At 38.1% G+C, this 26,555-nt stretch overlaps 1 protein-coding gene across 12 annotated transcripts in view; it reads right to left on the reverse strand.

Moving 5' to 3' along the window:
* Nucleotides 1-26,555, reverse strand: part of MRTFB (myocardin related transcription factor B) — a 196,429-nt gene that overhangs the window by 119,104 nt on the left and 50,770 nt on the right. For 10 of the 12 annotated variants that reach the window (XR_004967653.1, XR_004967652.1, XR_004967654.1 and 7 more), the window contains one exon: nt 12,474-12,690. Coding sequence is in view for 9 of the 12 variants with exons in the window: in XM_036310141.1 (XP_036166034.1) it covers nt 12,474-12,627 (154 nt within the window). In the remaining 3 variants the exon portion in view is untranslated. Of the gene's footprint in view, nt 1-12,473; nt 12,691-21,089; nt 21,131-24,322; nt 24,702-26,555 lie in introns of those variants that run through there. The other 2 variants (XM_036310144.1, XM_036310145.1) reach the window with 2 other exon arrangements.

A 26,555-nucleotide genomic window follows, 5' to 3' on the forward strand; every position in this document is an offset into this window, starting at 1 on the left:
ATATATATTTTTACATCAATCAAGAGCCACACAATTTTTAGCACATTCAGTAACTAAGTTACTAAGCAACTTATTATTTCACATTTGTTTCCATTTTATTTTACTAAGAGACCTCGAAATATCCTAGGTTTCTGAAAAGTTATTTGATTATATATATATATATATAATAAAATGAGTTTTATTTTTACTACTGATTTTGAGCTTAGTTGAGATCATATATCAATTTACTTGCCTGAGTCTGATTTTTAAATTTGTTCAAAAGATATTATAATCCTACAATGAGATATCAAATCATAAGACATTTTTCACTGTAAACGGACTCTTTCAATAGCTAAAACTTTGCACATTCATCCACAGGACTAACTCATTGAAAGGAAACGTGCAAAGAAGGAAATAAACCATACAAAATTCCCCGATAAACCCAATCCTTCAAATGAGGAATGGTATTCAACCTCTGGAACTTCATACATGCTACTCATAGACTTCAGACTCAGATAACCATGAGGCTGCAGCATTTAAGGCCAACTATAAACCAAATAAGTCCTAATTACCCATTTCCTTAAGCTCTCTAGGCTCCAGATCTCTTGGGTTCTGACCGTCTCATTTATTTTTAGGAGTATATTCTTTTGTTTAAAAAAAGAAATATATAATAATACACAGTAAAATATTTTAGACTTTTCAGATTAGTTGAAAACAACTTATAGATCTGCCCTCACTCCAGTAACTTTAAAGCCTCATCTAAACAACTGCCATCACACCAATATTTCACAGACTATCCTACCACACTAGAACTGTTTCTGTTTTCACATATTCCAAAGGTCATTGTGAGACAAGTAATCATATGCATCTTTGCATGAATGCTTGTTTTGTAAAAAATCGTTTCTGAATTTAGCCTATTTCTTTGTTAAATAATTGTGTTAATAATGAAAAATTTAATTTAGTAATATGGTTATGATATAGATTTCCTGGAATCAAAAAGAGAAGAATTTAAAAGACAACTCACAGCAAGAAATTTCTTTCAACATGACAAATTAACTGTTTTATCACTTCAAAATACCAAAAGTCTTCAGTATAGTACTTATCATATACATCAAATGTCTTGAAAGAGTCTCAGCAACCATATCTACTATACTAATCCTTCAGAACAAGTACATAAGGAGAAAAATCTGTAAATCAGCTCTCGATGACAGAGCGTTTGTTTAGGAGTTTACCAAATGGAATGACCTTGCTGGAATTCCTTCAAGCAGCCTGTGAAAATGTCAGAACGGAGTCTGTTTTGGAGGTCATAGTCCCTAGAGAGCTCTGAGTTTTGGCCTGTTTGTCTTTTCACATGCTTTAATATTTGAAAATCATTCCTTGTAGACACTGACTGATGCCCAGGGAATGCTAGGATTGTGGGAACTGGCAGTACCAACAAGAGAGACGAACTTCATGGGAAATCAGTGCCTACTACATTTGCCTTCTCAGCTCTCATCAGGTAAGTTGCTCTTCAAATGTTACGAAGGCACACAGTGAGGCATTAAAAAATTGCATGTCATTCTGACGTCTTTTTTTTTAAACAGTAGACTTTATTTTATTTTTTTTATATCTTATTGATTTTTCACAGAGAGGAAGGGAGAGAGATAGAGAGCTAGAACCATCAATGAGAGAGAAACATCGATTAGCTGCCTCCTGCACACCCCCTACTGGGGATGTGCCCGCAACCAAGGTACATGCCCTTGACCGGAACCGAACCTGGGACCCTTCAGTCCACAGGCTGACGCTCTATCCACTGAGCCAAACCGGTTAGGGCCATTCTGACGTCTTTTTTTTTTTTAAATAGAACTTGTGGAAAATGGCGGCAAAATTACAAGTATTATTGAAAGAAACACAAAGTTGTAAAACACCATGGCGGAAACCTGAAAAACTATATTCACTTAGTATGAATTAAAATGTTGCATTTTCAAAACACACATACTAATAAAAAAGTTATAGTGTGCTAAATATATGCCTACACTGTCCTAAATACTTGACTTATATGAACACATTTAATCCTCGTGGCAACCCTAAGAAGCAGGTATTAGCATGATCCCTGTTTTGCAGATGAAGAATCGAGGCAAAGAAAAGAAATTGAATTTGTCTAAATTCACATAAGTAGTGATGTTTTAGCCAGGATCCAGACTCACACAGGGTGGCTCCAGAGTTGGTGCTCTCCATCACTGTGCCTCTTCATGGTACATTTCCATCAAGCATGTAATGCTGACTAACTGGAACATGGACTAGTGATGTGCTATTTACTATAAATGCTTTATTTCATGTAACCCCCAATAACTTATGTGGTACATCTAACATGATTCTTATTTATAGATGAGAGAGAGATCTGTGTGGCCTGACACCACATACCTAGAGCAATGGAACAGGCTGTAGGCTTGACTCTGCAGACCTCCTTAAAACTAGGTTTTCCTTGCTCTCAGTTATTGGTAAGAATCATCTCTAAATTAATTTTCTGTATATAGTTAAGGGAATTATTTTCAAAGATCTATGTGTCCAACAATTTAATGAGAATAGTCTAAATTTTAAATTGCCAATATTATACTAGAGGCTTAAAATCTAAGAATTATTTTAAGGTAACTGAAACATGATCATTCAATAAATTTTTTCTTCTCTTGAATTTTTTTAATACTTTGGGAGAACTGAATATTCTGATATGTAAACTTTTCTTTTATATAGGACCTGATGTGGTTTGATTAAGTAGTCCAATTGATAAACTTCTTAATTGCTCTGTTGGAATCTAGGCTTCTGTCAAAGACGGTCTCCTATTTTGTGGCCATAAATACCAGATTTGCAGAGTGCTGACTAATTCTAACATTTGTTAGTTCTTAAACTTAGCCTACAAAAAGCAATTGCTTTTCTTATTATATCTTTATTAAACAGAGAGGCCGTATGTCAAAAATTTACGTTGGTAAAACAGACACCCAACTATTAACATTTTCTTAATGAAAGTAATAACATAAATGACCAAAAATTACATGAATAATTTGGGCTTAAAAAAAAAAAGCTAAAATACTGTCTTTAAACTGATAATCTAATGCTATTATAAAAATGTTAACACATACTTGCCAACCCTTGAAAACAATGAATAGGAAGATAGGGCATATTCTAAATTAGATACATTATTTTTTAGGATAACACAATTTTAGTCAATTTCTCTTTTCAATATGGGGGAATGTCTGACTAATTGAGTGAGCTGGCAGGTATGTTTAATAATATATCTGTGAGGAATGTATTAAATAGCGACATTACTAATTCCTACCTATGGAAAATTCCATCGGTTAACTGAGATGGAAGTTACCTTCTATTCTTTCTGTTTCTGCTGCCCAATGGATAGCACAAGGCAAGTGATAATGCGATATAAGAACACATGATGCAATGAGGGAGGGCAGCCAGAGAAAGACACATGGGCTGAAAGCTACCACACGGGTATTACAATAAGCATACCATAACACAGAGAGCGTCTGAGACTTACCCATGCTCACAGACTGAGTCAGCAGAGGAGACTGAAGTCCTGACTCCCAAAAGACTATACTTCCTGTTAATAATAGTGAGGGCAGCAGGTGAGGGTAGCCAACAATATGGATTATTTAAAGGAGTTAGAAAAACATTGACTATGATATTTACTAATTAGTCTGGGTGATTTATTAACTACAAACCTAAGAGAAAATTCCAATACATTTGTTATTCCAACATATTTGTCTTGTTGCTTTCTGTCACAATAATATTTTATTACTGATGTCTTAAAATAAAATAACAAAGGAAGAAAAATCATCATGGATCACTTTTTCCCCAGTACATGCCCTGTATCTATCCTTTCTCTTCCTTTTTAGCTAGAAAGAGGTGATTTGGGTTGGGTTAGATGGCTGCCATAAGTAAAAAAAAGCACTAACTTAATTTTAACAAAGTCTCTTGGCTCAGCACAAGGTCTGATTCAATTATTCAACTATAAATTAATTATTCAATTCAAAGTAGCCCTAAAAGGTCTAAGGAGCTAGGGGATTATAGTTGAGTAATATTTATTAACTAATCATTTATATTTTATATGTTACCTTTTAAAATTGCTTCCTGAGAAACAGGAAACTGGTAACTCTAGAAAAGCTTTATATAAATTTCAGGCAAACATTTTTTAAGTTTAAGATAATTTTGTCTCATGTTGGATTAAACAGCTAATTATTATGTTCTAAATCTTACTTTTAATATAAATGTTAATTGCTGACTTTCTAAGGATATTTCTGCAAGAGGACACAGTTTAAAGACTGAATAAGTAACTCAAAATGAGGCCTCAGGGTGTTACATAACTGGGGCCTATGGGCTTGCTGATGCACTTTTGAAGCTGCAAGCTTCATCTACCCTCTCAGCGATAACCAAAACACACCTATGTTAGTTCTGAACATGCCAGCTACAAATGGCAGGCTGTAAATTAATGCCCACCCTCCTCTCTCTCTCTCATCACACACACACTGCTTGGATGTATTCAGCAATGCACTGAAGCAAACTAAATCCTCAGTAATAGCAAAACTACCTACATAAGAAACCCAGAGTAGGCAAGAGAAGGTGGACAGGGTTACAGGTACTTTTTTACACTGTGAAATAAAACATGCTATTTAATAGCAGGCTTTATAAAGCCCATTTTGAAAGGCAGCACCTCACCTTTAAGCTACTTATATAGCTTTTTTCCTTCAGAAAGGTTCAATAGATTGTCACTAACAAAAACAGTATGAGAGCTGCCACAATTAATCGAGAACTTCATTTGCAGTTGTCAAGAGGTTCATAGTTGGCTTTTAAATTTTATACTTGTGGTTAGTATAAGTCCTTACGCCTAATTTTCAAAAAATATTCAAAACTAACTACAGAAAATATTTAAATGTATTTATCTTCTAAGTGTAAATATTCTTAAGTAACTCCTGAAAACAGAAAAAGAAATCATCTAAATCTATCAGAATATTTATTAATATCTTTGAGAATCACTTTAAATATTCAAGATCCTAAATATGTTAACAGTAAAGCAAACGACAATTATATAGAAAATTATTCATTTCTATTACCTCCAGTTGTAGAAAGGGAAAGCAAGAATCCATAGTTCCCTTTCTTGGCTTTTTAGCTTTTTATTTCTCTCCCATTTATGACACTACTAGAGGCCTGGTGCACAAATTCATGCACAGATGGGGTCCCTCGGCCTGGCCAGCGGTCAGGGTTGATGGGGGAGGGGTTGCGGCCTGCTGAGGGAGGGACTGCAGGAGGTTGGCCCCAGCAGCAAGCTAAGGCAAGGCTGATTCCACAAGGAATTGGGCTCCTTCTTCCCTCCTGTCTGGGTCCAGGGTGCAGGTGAACCAGATTCGGGGCTGTCAGGGCCCCAACAGCAAGGTCTGGGTTAGTGCACATCATAGATAGCTACTGCTAGTTGTCCAGTCATTCCAGTCGTTGGGTGGTAATGGTCACCTAGGCTTTTATATATACAGATGAGAATTTTATGCCTGGCTGTCTGCTCCAGAGAAAAATAGGTATATCCTCTCCTTCCCTCACCAATCTCTAGTTGGCCATATCAGCTCCTGTGCATTCTAAGGAACAGGCTTGTGCTCAAGACAAATGCTCACCACCTGCGGACTGCCGATAAGCCTAACAGGTTAATGAGGAGTGGGGAATTGTTCTCAAAGTAAAACCCATTGTAAACATGTGTCATTTATTTTCTATGGTACAAGGCCGGCAGGTTTTTTGGCTGGGTGAGGCAAAGTTCATCTGACTGTTTGCAAATGTATTAATCCCATATTGGAATCACCATGTATTTCCTTGTGCAACACACTTTTGAATAAATTATTTTCTTTCTACTAAGAACAAGAGATGGTCTAAAATTATTCAGTGTGATACATTTAATGGATGAAAATCTTAAGAAAAAAAATTTCAATATGGGACTAAAGTTAAAAAATCTAACAACTGTAGTAACTAGTAATAACAAAATTTAAAGTAAGAATAACAAACAGTTTCTCCTCTTCACTGAGGCCTAAAACATGCTATTTCATAATAATACAGTTTCTAAAAGCCAGTTAATTTAGGGAGAGGAAGGTGGCAGATGCTTATTTTCCATGTACTTGACACTACTGACAGCTGGCCTGTGGTATATCTGCGGCCATGTTAACATGATTGAACCTCATCTTCAGAGACATATCAAAAAGTACTGAAATATCAAAACAGTTTTATAAAAGGGGAATCTATATCCTCTTACTTTATGATATTGCTGGCCATGACTTAAAAGCTTAATTCATCAACCAGCATAGATTAGTCTTGCAAATGGCCTCATGAATGAAAAGCTGCTTCTTCATGGTCTCATCTAGGTGTGGATCCTGGCAAAGGAGCAGCAGCTTTTTCAGGTATATTGTCTTCATCAACTTTGGCTTTCCCTCCTTTTATAAAGCTACACTCTATCTATAGCACCTGAGCTTTTCCTAGCCTATCTAATAAAAGGGTGATGTGCAAATTAACCATCACTCTGTCACAAAGATGGCGGCGCCCAGTCCTCTCAGCCCCGCAGGAATCCCCCAGTCCCCGGGGGGGGGGGGGGGGGCGGCTACTGAGAGTGGGCAGTGTGAGCGTTCCGCACCCAGCCGTGGATGGGCCCCTGGGCCGCAGAGAGCCTCTGGGCAGTGGGCACGGAGCGGCCAGGCCCTGCAGAGAGCTACTGGCACACGGATTCATGTGCAGGGCTACTAGTTTAAACAATAAAAGAACTAACTGTCCCCCTGACTGATTTCCCTCATCTAAAGGAATGTTAACACATTGCGGACCAGTAATTTTATTGCTAGCTTTACCCAGTGGCCAGATAAGTTTCTATTGAGTGAAGACAAAAAAAACATTTTACATAAATGTTAAAGGCACACTTTCAAATTAAATACCCATTGCATCTTGAAGTTATTTATTACATGTTCTTACAAGCTAATATCTTTTAAAGTATGATTGGTCACAAATCTTAGAACAGAAAACATGAGAATTCTCATGATCTGTCCGCAATGTGTTATTACTGAAACATGAAAATGAGTCTAATGTGTATAAAATGTCAAAACAAAGTTCAACATCCATGTGTATGCACTGTCTTAGTAAAGGTACATTATTTATGCATTTCTGTATATCCACTTTCTTTTATGAAGGACTCACTTGTTGGTAAGAGTTAACTGCCTAAATGGTTGCCTTACTTTTGAAGTGCCACTAACTAGAATTATTTTGGCCACGTTCAAGGGTAAAGGAAACCCTAGCTTATCTTTACTAAACATCTTTCATGTTTAGTCCAGTAGTGGGAATATTCTGCCACTCCACTACCACTGCCAACATAAATATTAATAAAAAATAAGGGGAGATCCTGGAATCATTACTTAAATGTCAAGTTCAAGTAAAGTTTATTTATAAAATTTTTGGTGACATAATCCTTTTACACACTAAGTCCAAATTGAAATGTCGTCATTTTTCCCCAACAGAAAAGAAAATAATTCTAACAAGTGAAATTCAAATACTTAGGAATAACAATAAAATACAACCATCAAGAAAATATCTAAATCTGATTATTTCAAAATATTTTAACCATATTTTGTATTAATTAATTTTTAGGCTAATACCTACATTTTGAATATGATATGATTTAAACAAGGCATTAAGAAGACCTAAAAAGTGAAGAATAAACTTGAAAAATTCATTAAGGTAAAAAAGTTATGGTTCTCCCATCTATATGTATTTATGTGGTTCTACAGTACTTACCTACCTGCAATAAAAACTTAGATTTCTGATAGCTGTACAGGATTCCATTTATGCTTTGTAATATATACACAAATTAGGCTAATGTATCATAAACCTAAAATGAGTGTATGCCTAAATATAAGGTAAGGATTTTAACTTCCTGAAGTCAGTTGTTAGAAAAAAGAAGATTCTCTTATATTTGAGTCCTTACACAGTATCTCATATTCTAAGACGCTCTTTCATTTACTTAATATTAAACAAAAAAGTATTTGAGAAAAATGCATTAGCTATGGAAAACAATATGGAGGTTCCTAAAAAATTATGAAGAGAGTAGAACGTTTATTTGTAAAGGTATATGTACCCCTATGTTCATTGCAGTATTATTCATTGTAGCATATTTCAACACATGGAAACAACTAAAGTGTCCTATAGATGATTGAATAAAGAAGATGTGGTACATATATACAATGTGATAATACTCAGCCATAAGAAAAGATGAAACACTGCCATTTGTAACCACATGGATTGATCTTGAGACTATCATACAAAGCAAAATAAGTCCGACAAAAAAAAGTCAAGAACCACATGATTTCACTCATATGTGAGATATAAAACTCAAAGTAACAAATGAACAAACAAAAACTCAGAGACACAGACAGCAGTATGGTGCTTACCAGAGAGAAAGCGGACTGGGGGAGAGGTAGTTAAGGGGGTCAAATATATGGTGACGCAAGGAGATCTGACTTTGGATGGTAAACACACAATGCAATATACAGATGATGTGTCACAGAATTGTACATGTGAAACCTATACATTTTCATTAACCAACTAGAGGTCTTGTGCATGAAATTTGTGCACTTGTGTGTGTGGGGGGGGGATGTCCTTCAGCCGGGCCTGGGCCCCAGCAGTTGGGGAATGTCTGACTGCTGCGGAGGCTCCCACCACTGCCACTGTGCTCGCCAGCCATGAGCCCGGCTTCTGGATGAGTGGCAGTCCCGCTGTGGGAGCGCACTGACCACCAGGGGGCAGCTCCTGCATTGAGCGTCTGCCTCCTGGTGGTCAGTGCACGTCATAGTGACTGATCATTCTGCCATTCAGACGATTTGCATATTAGCCTTTTATTATATAGACTAGAGGCCCGGTGCACAAAAATTTGTGCAATCAGGGGGAAGGGGGGGTCCCTCAGCCCGGCCTGTGCCCTCTTGCAGTCTGGGACCCCTCGGGAGAGAACGACCTGCTGGCTTAGGCCTGCTCCCGGGTGGCAGAGGGCAGGCCCAATCCCTAGGTGCAGCCCCTGGTCGGGCTCAGAGCAGGGCTGATTGGGGAGTTGGGGCGCTGCTCCCTGTCACACTGATCCCGGTGCCAGGAGGCCTCGAGGCTCCGCTGATCCTGGTGCTGGGAGGCATATTACCCTTTTACTATATAGGATAGAGGCCTGGTGCACGGGTGGGGCCGGCTGGTTTGCCCTGAAGGGTGTCCTGGATCAGGGTGGGGTCCCCACTGGGGTGCCTGGCCAGCCTGGGTGAGGGGATGATGGCTGTTTGCAGCTGGTCACACACCCTTCAGGGTGGGGGTCCCCACTGGGGTGCCTGGCCAGTCTGGGTGAGGGGCTGAGGGCTGTTTTCAGGCTGTGGGGTGACTGAAGCTCCCAACTGCTCCTTTTTTTCTTTTCTTTTTTTTATTCTGGGCCAGCTTTAGCTCTGAGGCTTGGCTCCAGCTCTTAGGCCTCCACTGCTGAAAGCAGGTATCTGGTCTGTTTGGATTCTATAATCGAAACACTGTTTCAACTCCAGCTCTGAGATCCCGGCTGGCTGAAAGCAGGTTTCTGGGGTTTTGTTTAGCTTCTATATTTGTAACAATGTTTCAAACTGCAAGCTCAGAGGCCGGCAGCGGCAGGCGGGGAACGTTGGAGTCCTCCGTCACTGAAGCAAGCAAGCCTCATGTTCGCTTCAAGCTGCCTGGCTGCCAGCCGCCATCTTGGCTGGCAGTTAATTTGCATATCGCCCTGATTAGCCAATGGGAAGGGTAGCGGATGTACGGCTAATTACCATGTTTCTCTTTTATTAGATAGGATGTCATCCCAACAAATTCAATTCAAAAAATGTTTTAAATCAATTTCATTAGAAGCTGGTTTTAGGACAGAAATACCTTAATAGAATAAAAATAAAAGTGGGGAAAAAAATCAACACATTAATTATTCCTAGGTTATAACCTTAAAATTAAAGTGTTGGATGTTGTTACAAAGACTTTCAAAACTGCTTTAAAAAAAGTAATCAAATAGCATTCTCTCAGAAAAAAACACAAGTTAACAGTTGCTACTTGAGGGGAAGCAACTGGATGGCTAAGGGACAAGACTGGGAGGGTGACCTATTTTTCACTGTTTACCAATTTGTACCCTTTACTTTTTAAACTCTGCGAATGTATTACTACTAAAAACAAAAGGGAGGGGATTAAATTCAGAAACAGAAACTATAGCCCCATAAAATGTTGTAAATCACAGATTAAAACTTGAGTAATTATGTTATCGAGATCATGAATACATAACTATAAGACACACATAAGAAAATAAAACAAAAAACTGCAGCCCCACTGTTTTGTAAATGGCACCTGTGGTCTACACATAAAATCTTCAATGTCAGATTATGCATGCATTCAACAACTGCTGTAACTTAAACAAAAGAGACAGAAATGAAGATGCACCCTGATTTTCATGCTAATTGGATGATGCAAAGAGGATAAAAACACCACAAAGATTCATGGATAGAGTTTGAGCAAGTTGGTTTTATAAAATATAAGCATGGATTAAAGCAATTCTTCTATATTATTGTACTGCTTCATAAAATGTGACTTGAATTATATATATGTAACTAAATTAAAAAATTAAAACTTTTACCATTTCATCAACCTCCCTAAAAGTTTATAAAGGGAGACCACCTTGTATTTGAGTTTACCTTATATTCAGGCATACATATTCAAGAGAACATTCTTATAAGAAAATGTGGTGAGCTGAATCAAGTAAATCTCCAGAGTATAAACTTATTTCACACACTTCACTTCTCTCCTCTGCTACATATGACCATCTTTTTGAGCAATTGTATATTAGGGAAATTTTATAACCAATCAACCCTCTTTTTTTTTGCAGATAATAATTTGAACATTATTATATGGATCCAAGTGTACTGTGTAAGTTTGATCACATTTAATTATGTTTCAGAAAATGTGGTTATTCTCTCTCAGACACTAAGATAAAGCTAGGCCTTTAATTGATGGAAGGTTCTAAAGCCATCATCCATCCATCATCCACAGCTTCATGAAGGCTTTGAGAGTACCTTAGCCAAACTATTGCTGTATACCAATTAAACTGCACAAGGGTTGTGCCTAACAAGTATCAGACACAAGTATCAGATATCGTACTGAAGGGAGAACAAGTTATACTCCAAAGACATATACTAGTAGTAGTGTATATCTTTTATCCATTTTCCTGAATAAGATAAGGCCAATAATGAAAAGAATTGGGAAATACTCAGAACCCAGAAAAATAAATAACAAGTAAGTGTTCTACAGAGAACCAGTTTTATTTCTTCTGGCTTTTAAAATTAAATTAAATATATTTGGGAATATAACACACATCAGAACTGAGGAAAGCACAGTAAATCCAGTTGAAATTCTTAACCCCGCACTTTTATTATGCATACTTAGTGTGTTTACAAATTTTAATAGTTTATATTTGCTAGTTTTATGTTTTAAGTATTAAGAATATGTTATATCATCTCTATTAATTTACGTTAAAAATTGGCAGTACAATGGGGCCTTGACTTACGAGTGTCCCGACTAACGAGTTTTTTGAGATACGAGCCGTCTCTCGGCCGATTTTTTGCTTTGAGTTCCGAGCTAAAATTCGGGTTACGAGCCAGCTTCAGATACCCCACTGCTAGTTGGCGCAGCGAACATCACAGTGAACACCACAACATCAGCCCAGCATCACGTGTCTCACACCCGTTCACTTTTTGATTTGACATTTGAGTAATTTGAGTTACGAGCTCCGTCACAGAACGAATTAAACTCGTAAGTCAAGGCCCCACTATATTGTGTTTTTGGAAACTCTGAGATGTCTCTGTAATCAATGAAAATTTTGTGAACAGATAACCAATTAATAGAAAATATTCATTTTGTATCCAATGATGAGCCAGCCAAAGACTGAAAATATGGCCATTATCTAACACTCATTAAAATAAAAATACTCAAATAAAACATTCTTGTTTTCTTAGTGATCATTAAGATAGCGCAAATTCTGCCAATTCTGAAATTAAGGTGCAAGACATTGGAGATGGGGAAATTGGGAGGAGAACCTATTTAATTCCACAAATCTATCTTCCCTGGAGAAAGCCACTTTCTAATACCATTCAGCACAGAAAGCCACTTTCCAATACCATTCTAGCATGAAATCTTCTGCTAGTGCTAAATGGTTGCATTTAAAGCTCATTTCCAAAGAGAATGCTGCTACTAAAGATAATGGGGAAATAATGGAAGAACTGGATGGAAAGTGAAATTCTGCCTATTACTCAAAACAAAGAAGTTCCCCTATGAGGTTCTCTCCTGTGTGACAAACTGCCAATGTAACTGGCAACAGCAACAACAAAATTACTACCAAAGAGAAATAATCTGGGCTCACAAAGTCTAAATCAAATCAAAATCCCCACTGCACATGCTGAAGAACTCACCATTCTTCCGTTCGTTCAAAGGGGGTAAGTACTGACTGGACTGCAAGGAGAGTTCCTGGAATTCGTGGGCAACAGCTTCACTTTGAGGACTTGGAGCAAGATGGGCTAAAGGTCCCAATTCATCCTCAGGGTCTAGTGCCCCTGTGTGATCCATTGTGTTCCAGCCACTGGCAACGGGGAGTCCGAGACACCTCTTAAATGTGGTCTGTTGAAGAGACTGTCAAAATAAAGAATGTGTAAGTATGTGGTACATTTATTTTTCTTCAATTTGCACAAAAGTATTAAAATGGGATCCCTTAGTACTAGTTCAGTTTCCCTGCTATACGGCAGTTGCCCCCTCTGGACCTCAGGTTCTTGTACAACACACAGGAACACTATGTTTCCCATCTAACAACTAGGTAAATAAAAGCTGCAAGTATTTGTATGATATTTTGGACAGTTTAAAGAAAAGTCACAGTTACTGGTGTCATTACTTAAAGATTTTAATGCAACCTAAAATGAGACAAAGTCAACTAAAGCTGATGAAAATAAAAAAGCGTCTGGCTTGAAAATCTATTTTAACTGCTACAAATTAACCTGATTGACAGAGAAATCAATAATCGAAGCACCAAAGACAAGATAAAAACCCTAAATATGTGACACTGGCTTAGGAACTGAGCGGTGGGCAGCAAAAACAAACTGTTGCTGAAAGCTAGAAGGATGGCAGTCCATATCATTCAGTGGCAAAACATTTGATAAAACTGTTGCCTGCTTAGTAGCGTTTCATACCACAGTTTGTTTATTAATTCATCTATAGGTGGACACTGAATTGTTTACAGTTTTTACCTATTAGAAAATAAAGATGCTATGAATATTCCTATACAAGTATTTTTTTTTTTTTTTTGAGAGAGAGAGAGAGAGTGGAAGGAAGGGATAAAGACAGAGAGAAACATTGATGTGAGGGACACCTCGACTGGTTGCCTCCTGCACACGCCCTGGTCAGGGCCGGGAATCGAGTTGCAACAGAGGTATGTGCCCTTGACCGAAACTGAACCCGGAAGGAACCCTTCAGTCCAAGGACTGATGCACTATCCACTGAGCCAAAACTGCTAGAGCTCTTGTACAAGCATTTATATGGATACATGCTTTCACTTCTCTTGGGCAAATACCTAGGAATGAAAGGGCTAAATCACATGGCAGCTGCATGTTCAGATGTTAAAGAAACTGACAACCTGTTTTTAAAGTGGTTGTGCCATTTTACATTCTTACCAGCAGTGAATGAGAGTTCTACTTTCTAACCAACACTTGATTATGATCAATCTTTTATTTTAGTTATTTTATTTTCATATTTAAAATTAGATGGTTTATTTTCTTGTCATTTTGAAAGTTCTTTTTATATCCTGAACAATAGTCCTTTATCAGCTATGTAATTTGCAAATATTTTCTCCAAGTCAATGCCTTATTTTACTATACTCTTAATAGTGTTTTGTAAAGAACAGATGCTTTGAATTTGATGAAGTCCAATTTTATCAATTTTTTCCTTTATAAAACATGTTTTTAGTGTTGAAGCTAGGAAATCTTTGATTAACCCAAGGTCACAAAGATTAGCTCGTGTTTTCTTTTAGATATTTTATAGTTTTTGTTTTACATTTAAGTCTATGATCCACTTTGGGTTAATTTTTATATATGTTGTGATATCTGAATCAAAGTTTTCTGGTTTTCTTTTTTGGCATAAGGACATCTGATTGTCTCAGCACCATTTGTTGAAAAGGTAATCTTTTCTTCACTAAACTGCCTTGGCACCTTTGTTGCAAGTCAACTGACCATGTATATGTGGATCGATTTCTCGACTCTATATTTAGTTTCCAGAAAGGAGAGAACCACAAAAGAGGAACCCCTAAATTCTGTGTATAAACTCTGCCCAAGCCTCTGGTTGACCCCTAAATTATGCACATACAGGGCAGGCTCCCAATAGCCCAACTAAGGCAAAAAGAATATAACCGAGATTTCATAGAAAAGACGGTGTTTGAAAAAGTGAATTCAGTAAAGTTAACTGTGTGTTAAAATATAGCAATACTCCTGAGAGGGAACTTTACAGAATCCAGAGTTTCTTATAACTACACATCCAGAATTCCACATCCAACAAAAATACCCTTTTTAAGTGAAGGCAAAACTGTCACCAGCAAACACATGCTACAAGTAATGCTAAAAGAATTTCTTCAGGCTGAAGGGCAGTGTTACCATATAGAAACTTGAATATTAGGAATGAAAAACATCAGAAACAGTAAACATGTAGATAAATACAAAAGATTATTTTTTTCCTCTTCATTTCTTTAATATTATGATTCAAATAAAATTATAGCACTGTTATGGGGTTTATAATGATATATATGTAGTATAGATTTGTTTTTGTTCCCCTATTTTTTTCTAACTCCTGGTTTGATTACTCGAATGTTCTTATATTTCAAAAGACTGTGTAAATTCATAGAATAGCAATATTTTAACTGAAAGGTATCTTAGAACCAAGGTCTAGTATAAGTGATTCTTAATCTTACTCACAATATCATAATCATTTGAGGAAAAAAAAAAATCCCTGATGGATTAGGGCAAGGAGGAGGATCTATAGAAATTTTGATACAATTGGTCTTGATAGAGTGATTCTAATGTGTAGCCAGGTTGAGATTCATTAATGTAAAACCCCCTCCCCCCATTTTATAGAGAATAAGTCATCTGCCCAATTAGTGGGAAGAGAAGTCAGTAGCAAACTATTAAACCATGTGTGAAAAATAACAGAATATAAGTAGGTATGAAGTGCTATAGGAACCTAAGAATTAAATGCCTAATTTTATTTGGGTAAACTAGGAAAGTCTTGAAGGGTAAATAGAAGTTGGTAGGGACGGAAATTTTTCTCATAGTGGTATGAACAGTTATCATCTAACAGCAACGGTTTGATGGGATCAGTGTAGAAAGGGCACGGCTTGTGGGGTGGAGGGAGCAGAAGGTAAGCTGGTGTGGTAAGTTAAAGCACAATTGTGAAGTAATATGGACTCTATATAATCAGGTTGGTATTTTAGAAAGGTAATTCTGGCAGAGGTAGGTAACTAGTAAAATCTCTTGCTAAAATGCTGAAGGACTAAGACGGTAGAAACGGAGAATAGGGAATAAATTCCAATTAACATTTAAGAGGCAAAATTTTAAGGCTTACTGACTGGCTAATTTGAAAAGGAAAATAAAGAATTGAGAGTAGTGGAGGCTTTTAGAAATGTGCAGTTGGAAAGCTGGAATGAGTAATAGGGAAGATGAAAGTAAATTGAGAATCTACAGGCCCCTTGGAGGGAGCTCTAAAAAAATGTGGCTAGAGATATAGGGATTTAATTTTGGGCAAGATACTTAACCTCTCAGGGACTCAGTTTCCTAATTTAAAAAATGAAAATGACAAGTGAAAATAAGAAAAGGGTAGAATATTTACTACATTTCTACTAAGCTTGGCACTAAGCCTCATCTTTGCTTGCCTTAATTTTTCCCTAATGACTCTCTGTGGGTAGGTATTATTCTCATTTCACAGATGAGAAAACTAAGGCTTGGAAACATTAAACAAATTTGAGAGATTAACATCAACTTTAGAGCCCATATTCTTTCACAATAACACAATATTTATGTGCCAAAAACGCCAATAAGTTGAAGCAAATAATTGGGAGAGACAGAAATATTTGGGGGAGAGGGGAGTCATGAGAAAGAGGAAGATAAAGCTGTGAAAAGATCCATTTATACAATTTCTTAACATCCACATTGAAGGCCCAGAGCATTAGGCACTGGAATGGGCACTGGGGTTCCACTGACAACTCAATCATATCCCTGTATCTCCTGGATGTCAAGACCATGTCAATTAGGTAATTATAACGTAACATTAGTGCTTCACAGGAGTTAGTAAAACATGCTTGCTTCGTGACAGATGAAGGAAACCTTTTCCTTGTTCCATTTTAGAAAATTCTCACAGTATAGCTATCTGGAATTAAACTCTGAAGCAGAAAAAAAATGAAATCTACAGTCATAGATGTACTGAATATAAAAGAACGTTTTTGACATCAGGTAAAAGTGTTTCAAATAAACAACTTCTAAGCAGGGGTTTTCTTTGTAGCAGCTGGATTTTTATATATCACCATAAAATACAGAGCAAAAATGTTATAAGAATACCAAATTCTGAGAATACACTATATAGAAAAAGTTACATAACTGTTCTATGCTTGAAGTGGCAGTTATAGTTCTAAAAATGCCAGTGAGATGATTTATTTTTTAACTTGTTTACTGTAGATTTGTTTCAAATTAACATAACATGGAACAAATTCCATACTTAACATCTTCAAAAATGATGCATTCTTAAGTACTACAATTAATACTTAAGTAAACACTATTTCTGAAATATTCATTGTGATCCATCCATAAATAAAAATTTGAATTAGCAAAATTTAAAACACATGTGGCTTTCAAATTGCCATATAAAAAGATATAAAGAACTAGAAAATTTTATTACTTCTCCAAGTAAAATGACCAAAAACCCAAGTCTTTTAATAGCTTGAACAATTGCATTTTCCAAATTTATTAAAAATGAATGATTCTCAGAGAGTAAGAACTGGTTGGAGAATTAATTTTAAGCTAAGATGATTTCCATATTTAGCAACTACTGGGTCAAAAAGGAACTCTAATTTTGTTGAACCACAAATTAGCATTTGATTTAAATGCTAAGAATATCTGTAAACATATTAAATGTTTTTAATATATATTAAAAATAATATATATATAAAAAATAAGTATATATATATATATATACATATACACACACACTAGAGGCCCGGTACACAAAAATTTGTGTACTCGGGGGGGGGGGGGGTCCCTCAGCCCGGCCTGTGACCTCTCACAGTCTGGGACCCCTCAGGGGATGACCACCTGCTGGCTTAGGCCTGCTCTCCAGGGGATTGGCAATCAGACATCCCTTTGGCAGCCCGGCAGCCCTCGGGGGATGTCCACTTGCCAGCGGGGAGCAGGCCTAAACTGCAGTCAGACATCCTTAGCACTGCTGAGGAGGCAGGAGAGGCTCCCACCACCACCGCTGTACTGGCAACCATCAGCTTGGCTTGTGGCTGAGCAGAGCTCCTCCCATGTGAGAGTGCCCTGACCACCAGAGGGCAGCTTCTGCATTGAGCGTCTGCCCCCTCGTGGTCAGTGTGTGTCATAGTGACCAGTCATTCCCAGTCCTTCTGCTGTTAGGGTCAGTTTGCATATTACCCATCTACTATATAAGATAGAGGCCTGGTACACGGGTGGGGGCCGGCTGGCTTGCCCTGAAGGGTGTCCCGGATCAGGGTGGGGGTCCCGCTTGGGTGCCTGGCCAGCCTGGGTGAGGGGCTGATGGCTGTTTGCAGCTGGTCACACCCCCTTCAGGGTGGGGGTCCCCACTGGGGCGCCTGGCCAGTCTGGGTGAGGGGCTGAGGGCTGTTTTCAGGCTGGTGGGCGACTGAAGCTCTCAGCCTCTCCTTTTTTCTTTTTTTTTTAATTCTGGGATTTATTTATCTTCTATGGCTGTCACTGGAGCTGAGAGCCGGCTTTAGCTCTGAGGCCGTTGCTGGCTGAAAGCAGTACCTGGGTTTGTTTAGATTCTATAATTGAAATTCTGTTGCCATCACCTGGCCGCTCTAAGCTCTGAGGCCGCGCTGGCTGAAAGCAGGTTTCTGGGGTTTGTTTAGGTTCTATAATTGCAACATAGTTGCATCCGGAGCTCAGAGCCCAGCAGCGGCAGGCAGGGAACGTTGGCTTCCTCCGTCACTGGAGCAAGCAAGCCTCATGTTCGCTTGAGTTGCCTGGCTCCCGGCTGCCATCTTGACTGGCAGTTAATTTGCATATCTCGCTGATTAGCCAATGGGAAGGGTAGCAAAGTTACGTCTAATTACCATGTTTCTCTATTATTAGATAGGATATATATATATATATTTCAGAGAGGAAGGAAGAGGGAGAGAAGGCTAGAAACATCAGTGATGAGAGAGAATCATTGATTGGGTGCCTCCTGCACACCGCACATTGAGGATCGAACCCACAACCCGGTCCTGTGCCTTTGACTGGAATTGAACTCGGGAGTCTTCAGTCCACAGGCCGATGCTCTACCCACTGAGACAAACCAGCTAAGGCATAAATGTTTTATTTAACAGATAAAAAGTATACTGTACTCCAATTTCCCAATTCTGTAAGACAGGGAAGAAAGGAGGATGGGAAAAGGAAACAAAGACGGAATGAGAGAAAGGAGAAGAGAAAGCCATATTAAAAAGAGGGAAATTTGTTTTCTAACTCTATTCTTTTTTATATGAGGAACCACTAGAATGTAAACAAAGATATTTTGCTAAATTCAAAAGTATTGCAAAATACATGAAAAAAATCAAAGTTTAATTTACCTGCCCAAATTATTGTAACTAGTTAAGTAGCAGAGGTGAGACCATGCGTCCCCTACCTGTAATCTAGTTTTTTGGTTTCTAATTAACCAAAAGAGAAACCCTATTATCTAAGGCAACCATGCCAGGTAGTTTGATGGTAAACCAAAAAAAACTCAGGTAAAGAGGAGTCATTAAAAATGATACTTAATTTTGAAACATTTTCTTTTAAAATAGTGTGCATAAATGTCCATTTGTTTGCCAGTCTTCCAATGTAGGGCCATGATTTTCTCTTTCCAGATGTGTCTGGACCTTGGCATAAACCATGACTATCTATAATTTCTAGTTTCCATTTCTTTAAAGTAGAACAAAAATTTAAATGATTTGAGCACAGAATGCATCAACATTTTTGTAATTTTTTACCCAATATTTTTAGTTTCTCGCCTACACTCAATTCAAAAGTATTAAGTAATATACCTCTATGTTCCCAAACATTTAACTTTTTTGCATTCTTATTTCATCAGTTTACATAATATTTAGTCAAACTACATAATTATGATTACTACAACTACTGGCATAAACAGATTTAGGAATAAACACAGCTGACTTTTGGTTAGCATACAACTTAGTGAGAACAGATGCATCACCAGACTTCAGTGTCATTTCCTAGCCATGACCATTCAGTATGTCCTAAGACAAGGGGATTGGAGAGAGTGGTAATCCAACAAACTGAACAAGTGGAGGATAGATAAGAGAGGTTCTACCACAAAGCATTTTAAAGATTTATGTTGACGCCAAGGACATCTCAATTAGAAATTTGAGTCTTTTTAAAGTTTTAAAGTTTTCTGGAATCTCTTAATACAAATTACTACTTAGATATAATGTCATTACTGTCTATCTTTATGCAAATGTGCTAATACTGTACCCTAAAATAACAGTTCAGAGTACACACCAAATAAAAGTTCACATTCAGAGTTTTGTAACAGCATTCTAGTACAACTATGAACACATTTCAAACACTATTAGTTCAATATGAAATAATCTATTCTCACTGTATCATAGTCCTTCGAAATACTTGTGAATTCTTCTCTGTATTAAACATACTGATATCTATAATAACAAAAGCATAATATGCAAATTGACCAAACTGCCGAACAACTGAACTACCATCCAGATGACCTTCCCGACAATGCCAAGGCTGAGAGGGTGGCTGAGGCAGCCGGGGTTGTGAAGGTCTACTCTTGCACAAATTTTGTGCATCGGGCCTCTAGTATATCATAAAATAGCAATTTTAATCAACTGTGAAAATTGTATTAAGAGTTTTCTGTTAAGATATAATTCACATGCCAAAAATTCATCATTTTAAATTACACAACTCAATAATTTTTAGTATGTTCACAAGATGTGCAACCATTACCGTCTAATTTCAGAACACTGGTTTCATATCTAAAAATAAATCCCATATGCATTAGTAGTCATTTCCTGTTCTCTCTACTCCCAGTTCCTGGCAACCACTAATCTATGGCTTTCCTGTTCTAAATATTTTGTATCAATAGAACATACAATGGATTTGCAGATTTTGGACACTTCATATCAACAGAATCATATAATACATGGCCTTTTGTGTATAACTCCTTTCACTTGACATGTTTTCAAGATTCATTCATGTTGTACCAGGTATAAGTATTCCCTTCTTTTTTATGGCTGAATAATATTCCATTGTGTGGATCTACTACAATTTGTTTATCCATTCTTCAGTGAACAGACTTTCAATTATTTCTGCTTTTTGGCTACTATGAATAATTTGCTATGAACATTCAATTACAACTTTTTGTGTAACATATGTTTTCAATTCTCTTGGGTATTTTCATGGGAGTGAAATAACTGGGTCACATAGTAACTTTATGCTTAATTGCCTGAGGAACTATCCAACTGTTGGTCACAGTGGCTGCATCATTTTACATTCCTACCAGCAAAATATAAGGGTTCTAATTTCTCCAAATCCTCCTTAAAGAAAAAACAACAACACATAGTTATCCTAGTAGCCATGAAGTAGTAGCTCACTGTGGTTTTGATGTGCACTTCCCTAATGACTAATGATGTTGAGAAATGCCCATTTGAAAATTAGGTTATTTGGCCCTGGCAGGTGTGGCTCAGTTGGTTGTAGCATTGTCCCATACACCAAAAGATTGTGGGTTCAATTCCCGTTCAGGGCACATACTTAGGTTGCAGGTTCGATCCCCGGTCTGGCTGGGGGGTTACAGGAGGCAGCCGATCAATTTTCTCACAGCTCTCTCTCTAATAAAAGAATAAATAAGTAAATAAATAAATATTTAGGTCATTTGTCTTTTTATTGAGTTGGAATATTTCTTTCTGTGTATGTGTGATTCTCAATATTATTAATTACTCGGGAAATGCACTTAAAACCACAATGAGATACCACTTTACAGTCACCAGAATGACTATAACAAAAAAGACAGTCCTGGCCAGGTGGCTCATTTGGTAGGGGCATCATCCTGTGTACCAAAAGGTTGCAGGTTTAATTCACAGTCAGGGCAAGACGGGTGATCAAGGTTGCCCTCTCACATTGATGGTTCTCACTCTCTCTCTCTTTCTCCTAATTTCCCTCCTCTCTTCCTCTAAAATCAATTTAAAAGACACTTACTTATGTACAAGGGCGCTTCCATAAGACTGTTGGTTGATTCCTTAACAGAAACTTTGCAACTCAAGAGAGATTGGCACAAAATACTAAAAATGATGAAAAGTAAGGACCTACAATCAAGATTATTCTACCTGGCAAGTGTATCATTTAGAATTGAAGGAGAAATACGTTCCAGACAAGAAAAAGCTAATGAAGATCATCACCACTAAATCAGCATTACAATATACTAGAGGCCCGGTGCACGAAATTTGTGCACAGAAGGGAGTCTCTCAGTCTGGCCTGCACCCTCTTGCAATCCGGGACCAATGGCTCCTAACCGCTCGCCTGCCTGCCTGCCTGATCGCCCCTAACCACTCTGACTGCCTACCTGATCACCCCTAACCACTCACCTGCCTGCCTGGTAGCACAAAACCACTCGCACGCCTGCCTGACCGCCCCTAACCACTCTGCCTGATCACCCCTAACTGCTCACCTGCCTGCCTGATTGCCCCTAACTGCTCGCCTGCCTGCCGCATCTGCCCCAACCACTCTGCCTGCCTGTCTGATTGCCCCTAACCACTCGCCTGCCTGCCTGATGCCCCTAACTGCTCGCCTGCCTTATCGCCCCTAACCACCTCTGCCTCAGCCACTGCCGTGACAGCTTCGTCCAGAAAGATGTCCAGCTGTCCTGTCTAATTAGCATATTAATTTTTTATTATTATAGATTAGAGAGACATCTTTAAAAAACAAAAGATTAGAAATGCAAATAAGAAAAAAATAAATTTTCACTGACAAAGGCAAATACTTAATAAAGTCAACTGCCCTGGCTGATTTAGCTCAGTGGATAGAGCATTGGCCTATGGACTGAAGAGTCCCGGGTTCAATTCCTGTCAAGGGCACAGGGGGAGCCTCCGCCTCTCAGCCAGAAGCTGGGCTCATGGCTGGCGAGCACAGCGGCAGTGGTGGGAGCCTCTCCCGCCTCCACAGCAGCACTAAGGATGTCCCTGCTCAGGTAGGGAGCAGGCCTAAGCCATCAGTCTGACATCCCACAAAGGCTCCTGGACTGCGAGAGGGTTCAGGCCGGGCTGAGGGACACCCCCCCCCTCCCGAGTGCACAAATTTCATGCACCGGGCCTCTAGTATTAGATATTTGGTAACTGATATTTTAGAACATTTCACCCAAAAGCAGTAGAATATACATTCCTTTCAAGTGCACATTGAACATTTTCCAGGACATACCACATGTTAGGCCACAAAACAAACCTATATAAATTTAAGAAGACTGAAATCACATTTAGCATCTTCTCGGATCATAATGGTAGGAAGTAACTCAGCAAAGTGGAACTAGACAAAACATACCTCAACATAATAAAGTGTATATATGACAAGAAGAAAACTGAAAAAGGGGGGAGCTAAATAACATGCTACTAAACAATGAGATCAAGGAAGAAATCAAAAGATACCTTGAGATAAATGAAAATTAAGATATAAATTTATGAGACACAGCCAAAGTAGTTCTAAGAGGGAATGGATAGCAAACATGTCTACCTCAAGAAACAAGAAAGAAATCTCAAATAAACAATCTAACCTTATGCCTACAGGAACTGGAACTAGAACAAGAACAAACAAAGCATACAGTGAGAAGAAGGAAAGAAATGGTAAAGGTCAGAGTAAAAATAAAGAAAATAGAGCCTAAAAAATGAACAGAAAAGATCAATGAAACCAAAAGCTGGTTCTTTGAAAAGATAAACAAAATTGAACTGTGTGTGACTGGGATAATGTGATGGAGTGGTTTCTGGCAGAGGTGAGGGTGAATTTTATTTTTTAATTTAGAGGATGTTTATTAAATCTGGGGACAGTGAAACAAGGAAGGGCCTAGGATAATAGGAGAGGGAATAGGTAGAGAAACGAGCTTAGGCTGGGCAACTCTGGCTCATTAAGAAGTCAGAGAAACGGGGGCGTTGAGAAGAGGTGCAGGGTGTTTGTCCAGGATGAACTGCTACTGTCCATTGCTGCCCTGGTTGCAAGCCGTGTGGGGTTCCTTAGAGTTTAGGAGATGCAGGCCTGTGGGGGATGGAGAGGGAGAGCGAGAGGGGAAAGGTGCAGATGTGCTCCTGGGAGGAAGAACATGCTGAGATTAATTTTTAGTATTGTTTTATTATTACCTCTAAACAAATGATTGTATTAATTATGTGTAAAAAGAAAACAAATCAAAAAGATCTTTTTGAATATTTGATCCATTCTCCAATTTATATATTCTCTCTCAGCTTTTTGTCATTTGAAATTTGCCCTTTATATATTCACTAGAGGTCCGATGCATGAAATTCGTGCAAGGGGCTTGGCCCCCGCCACCATGGCGACTGCCTCAGCCCCCACTGCTACCACAGCTGCCTCTGCCTCGGCCCCCGAGGCCGCAGCTTCGTCTGGAAGGTCGTCCGGGAGGACGTCCGGTCTAATTAGCATATTACACTTTTATTATTATAGATCTTAGTCAATTACTAAAATATTTAACTGAACAGAACTTGACAAATCCTTCTAAACTAATAAAAATCTTTCTTATCAATGTTAATCCATCACTCTGTACTATCCCAACTTCAGAAGTTACAAGAAGCACAACTAAGGGCAAGTCATTTAGCCTCCCTAAGCCTCTTTGTAAAATGGGTATAAATAATACTTCCCTTGTGGGGTGCAAATGTGATGAGACAAAGATATCAAGTGCTTGGAGTCATGCTTGGCACTAAGAAGGCATTCATTCAGTAGTTGCTCATGGGCTTCATTTTCAGTGCTGGTTGTTTCCTGGCTGATGTACTCACCTAACTGTCATAACATTTCACCCATATTTCATGAGAGACCGTGTCACATAAGACCTGTGGTGCTGGAAGCTTTCTCCTTTGTTTGTCAGCCTGCTTGGGTTCAAATTCCAGCTCTGAAATTTTCTAGTTGGTGGGCAAACCACTTAAACTTTCAAAGCTGCAGAATTTTTTTTAAATGGGGGTGACAAAGGTACTTACTTCACAGGATTAAAGGGAGCATTGAAAAAATATTAGATGTGAGGTGCACAGTAGAGTTTTGGGAACATAGAAAGTAGTCAATAAATGTTAGCAATTAGTGTTATTATTTTGTCAACAACATTCCTGGTTCTCTATTATGTGAAATAACATAAAAAGTATTTCAATTATTAATCTAAATTTTGATTTTAAGAAAACAAACCAAAAAACCTCATGCTAAACCTCATTTTTAGCTTGTCTTGACTTTCTAATTATACTTTAAACTTCCAAATTAAAAAAAAAGTTTATTCTTACCAACTGTTCTGACACACACACACAAATACTCTGATGAATAAATGATCATAGGGTTTAAAAATTTTCCTAACACAGGCATAATACAGGCTAACTCTGAAAAGAGCAGAGGGTGAAATCAATATTAATATTTTTTATTGTTTTGTCTAATATTTAGGATTTAATACGCTTTGGACTTCCAGCTATTTGGCAATATAACATGGCTATACGTATAAACTAAAGTTTTCTGAAAGAAAATAACAACTCATTTTTAAAGAGAGGACACTGTTCCTATAGTCACTTCTTAAAGCTAAGTACACAAATTAATCTCAGCAGAGTACAAGAATTTCCCAAAGTGGTATGTGTGGTTTTTCTTAGTAGAATCAGTAAAATAAAAGCTCTCTGTATACTTTTTATTCCTTATAACATTGCTATCTCTTTAGCTTTTTCTTAAAGTAGCCAGAGACATCCAGGATTTTGAATTTAGTCCTTGAAAGTAATTATTTAAGGGAAGGATTACAATTTCTGTGCTGGAAGTGACTAAACTAATGAAGGGGAAGGCGGCTCAGATGTGTGTTCCGCAAGCCCTTTGTTTTTCAAGCAGCATTATTTTAATTATTTCCTATAAATACATCACTGTCCTTAAGAAAAATATTTTTCAGATAAACACAAAAATCTTTAATCATCACTTGGAACATCACCTGGAAATGACCTCAGCATATTATAAACTTTGAAAACAGATTTAGTGTATGAAAGCCCATTTTTAAAAAATATTTTTTATTGATTTTTTTTTTTTTTTTTTTTTTTTTTTACAGAGAGGAAGGGAAAGGGATAGAGAGTTAGAAACATCGATGAGAGAGAAACATTGATCAGCTGCCTCCTGCACACACCCTACTGGGGATGGGCCCGCAACCAAGGTACATGGCCTTGACTGGAATCAAACCTGGGACCCTGGAGTCCGCAGGCTGACGTTCTATCCACTGAGCCAAACCGGTTAGGGCTATGAAAGTCCATTTGCTAAATAACAAAAGCAACTATTACATGGAATTTCATTAAACAAGTTATTTTAGAAAGACCAAGGGTTTTTATCAGATGAGTGGCAACAGAATATTTTCAGGAAATTCTGGGAGATGTGGCAAAAAAATTGCCAACTCAACAGAACTGAGGTGTTAGCCAGAGAGTGATTCCGCTGACCCTCACCCACCCCTACTGCTACCAGAAACTTCTCTGAGGCTTCCCCTCCAAGCTGCCTCCTTTGGCAAACATGACCATTCTTTTTCAATTAAACCTTGGGTAGGAATTAAGATTTCCTTCCAAATCTATGAGAGATCAGAGACCTGGAGCCCCAGGTATTGTTCCCAAATGGAATTCTGACCATGAAGCAAAGATGGAGGGGTTGGACTGAGGGTTAGCCTGCTGATGCCTTTACAAACACCCTTGACAAGATGGCCTCAAGAAAGGTAGATGCAATTGCACTGGCCAACTTGAGATAGACAGCAATGAGCAGACACTCATGTCAATAAAGCATTCTAGTTTCTTTCTCCCTAGCACACTGCACTGTTAAAGACTTGTAACCTTAATATGGTCCTTGAAGCTACAGGTAAGTGACTCTAGAGGTGTCTTTATTTCAATTGCTAAGTGAATTCCAACAGGTACCAAAGTACAAAACAAAAGGTAGATTTCACAGTTTTGAACAAGCCTGCCCCATGCACAATAACAAAGTATTCAAAAAGCACACAGGAAAAATTATAATAGGAAAAACTGTAGT

This window comes from Myotis myotis, unplaced genomic scaffold, assembly GCF_014108235.1.
Source record: "Myotis myotis isolate mMyoMyo1 unplaced genomic scaffold, mMyoMyo1.p scaffold_m19_p_5, whole genome shotgun sequence".
NCBI lineage: Eukaryota > Metazoa > Chordata > Mammalia > Chiroptera > Vespertilionidae > Myotis > Myotis myotis.